At 42.4% G+C, this 2175-nt stretch overlaps 2 protein-coding genes and 1 pseudogene across 2 annotated transcripts in view; 1 reads left to right on the top strand and 2 right to left on the bottom strand.

Moving 5' to 3' along the window:
- Positions 1-791: 791 nt before the first annotated feature.
- LOC105290049 (olfactory receptor 4X2-like) lies at positions 792-1790 on the bottom strand. Its single transcript, XM_011357013.1, has one exon. It carries the CDS (start codon positions 1764-1766, stop codon positions 837-839), a length of 930 nt encoding a protein of 309 aa, XP_011355315.1. The 5' UTR covers positions 1767-1790; the 3' UTR covers positions 792-836.
- Positions 1791-1849: 59 nt separating this feature from the next.
- LOC105290078 (olfactory receptor 4X2-like) overlaps positions 1850-2175 on the bottom strand; it is a 9196-nt gene continuing 8870 nt past the window's right edge. The window contains 1 exon segment of the mRNA XM_023528796.1: positions 1850-1871. Within this exon segment, the coding sequence (XP_023384564.1) occupies positions 1850-1871 (22 nt within the window).
- On the top strand, positions 2045-2160 carry LOC111737805 (annotated as a pseudogene).

The raw sequence follows: 2175 nt of genomic DNA, 5'->3' as shown, positions 1-2175 counted from the left end.
ACCACGGGATCCAATCAAGGATCACAGGTCGCATTTAGTTACCATCTCTCTGTAATCTGGAAAAACTCTTCAATTTCTTTGTCTTGATACTTATAAAGAAAGCAACCTAGTAATTTTGTAGAATGTTCTTCAGTTGGGGTTTGCCTTGTATTTTGTCATGATGAGACTTAGGTTACGTGTTTTTAGTAAGAATACCACAGTAATAATACTGTGTGTCTCTCCAATCTCAATACTGGTGATGTTAACTTTGAGTAATCATTTACGGGAGTATCTTCCAGGCTTCTCCACTGAAGTTACATTTTCCAAAGTTACATTTTGCCTTTTGCAATTAATAAATATCTTGCAGGGAGCTACTTTGAAACAGTGTAAAATCTTATTTCTCATCAAGAAAAGGCTTAATGACATTATTCAAGTCCCACAAGAGTATATTCACAAGGAAAGTTAATTATTACCATCTTCTTAAGAATCAACTGAACACATGCATCAAAAGTTGTTATATACCTTTGAACACAGTAAACTTATTATAGCAAAAGAGTCTAAAAGAAAAATAGAAGTGTAAAGATTTCTTTTCAAGAATGCTTACCACAGTGTTATTTATACCAGTAAAAAAAAAATTTAAAAGTGATCTAAACATCTAAGAGAAAGTGGCTAATTAAAATATAGCACATAAATCCATAAGAGAAAATATTTTACAACTGATTGGATTGTCTTTTGGGAGATGGAGACCAGTTAGAATAACCCTAGAAATAATAAAGCCTGTGAACTTGCTTTCGTCTCATTCTTTGGTTTGGACTCAGCATCATTCTAAACCCAAGGATGAATACCAAGACCAGCCTCTAATTCTCATCTAGTTTTATTGTCCTAATCCACAGCCTTTTCATGGCCTTCTTCACTTCAGCATTTCTCAGGGAGTAGATGACAGGATTGAGGAGTGGGGTGACCACCGTGTAAAACACGGCCACCATCTTGTCTACAGACAGGGTGGTAGAAGGCCTCAGGTAGATGAAGATGCAGGGCCCAAAGAACAAGGTAACCACAGTGATGTGGGACCCACAGGTGGAGAGGGCCTTGCGCCGCTCCTCAGAGCTTCGAGTCCTTAGATGGAGCAAGATGACCCCATAGGAGGCTAAGAGGACCACGAAACTGATGACAGACAGGGTTCCCCCATTGGCGACAATCAGCAGACCAATGAGGAAGGTGTCAGAGCAGGCAAGTTTGAGCAGAGGAAGCAGGTCACAGAAATAGTGGTCGATCACATTAGGGCCACAGAAGGGCAAGTGGAACATGAGAAGGATTTGGGCAAAGGAATGCACAAAGCCTCCCACCCATGCTATTCCCACCAGAACAGCACATACCTGCCGGTTCATGATGATGGTGTAGTTGAGGGGCTTACAGATGGCCACATAACGATCATAAGCCATCACTGTGAGCAGGAACATCTCAGTGCCACCAAAGAAGTGGATAAAGAAAAGCTGTGTCATGCAGCCCCACAGAGATATGGCTTTCCTTTCAGCCAGCAAATCGGAGACGAGTTTGGGGGCTGTAGTAGAGGAGTAGCAGATCTCCACGAAGGACAGGTAGCTGAGGAAGAAATACATGGGGGAACCAAGACTTCTGCTGGTCAAGACGATGAGTATAATGAGGAAATTCCCCAGCAGAATTGCTGTGTACAAGAGCAGAAATATCACAAAGCAAACTTTCTGCACATCCTGATTGGAAGAAAGTCCCAGAAAAATGAATTCAGTCACGTTATGTGTGTTAGCCATGAAGCTGCCACCAGGAGGCAGTAATTTGGGTGGGGTGATCTGAAATGATACAAAGCAAAAGACTCCCTCATTAGGCGGGAGAACTACTTCAAAGTCCTTGCATATCTGAAAAGTTTGTGAGCTGGATATTGAAAGATAAGTAAGAGTTAGTTGTGTGTGGAAGGGAAAAAAATTTCAAAAAGGAAGACGAGGATGTGGTTCCACAGTGTAGCAGTGAGCACATCTGCTTTACATGCAGAAGGTCCCGGGTACGTGCCCCAGTAGAGCCACGGTCCATGGTCTATGGTCATGCCACCCTGAACAAGCCTGATGTCTGATCTCAGAAGCTAAGCCAGGTCGGGCCTGGTTAGTACTTAGATGGGAGACCACCTAGGAAGACCAGGTGCTGTAGGCATAAATAATAATAATA

This window comes from Pteropus vampyrus, unplaced genomic scaffold (assembly GCF_000151845.1).
Source record: "Pteropus vampyrus isolate Shadow unplaced genomic scaffold, Pvam_2.0 Scaffold31, whole genome shotgun sequence".
NCBI classification, from domain to species: Eukaryota; Metazoa; Chordata; class Mammalia; order Chiroptera; family Pteropodidae; genus Pteropus; species Pteropus vampyrus.
The sequence above is the reverse complement of the archived record's forward strand: the minus strand, read 5'-3'. Positions and strand labels throughout refer to the sequence as shown.

Bases quoted from the DNA above. Each gene is read 5' to 3' on its own strand.
- LOC105290049 (XM_011357013.1), bottom strand. From the start codon at position 1,766: ATGGCTAACACACATAACGTGACTGAATTCATTTTTCTGGGACTTTCT.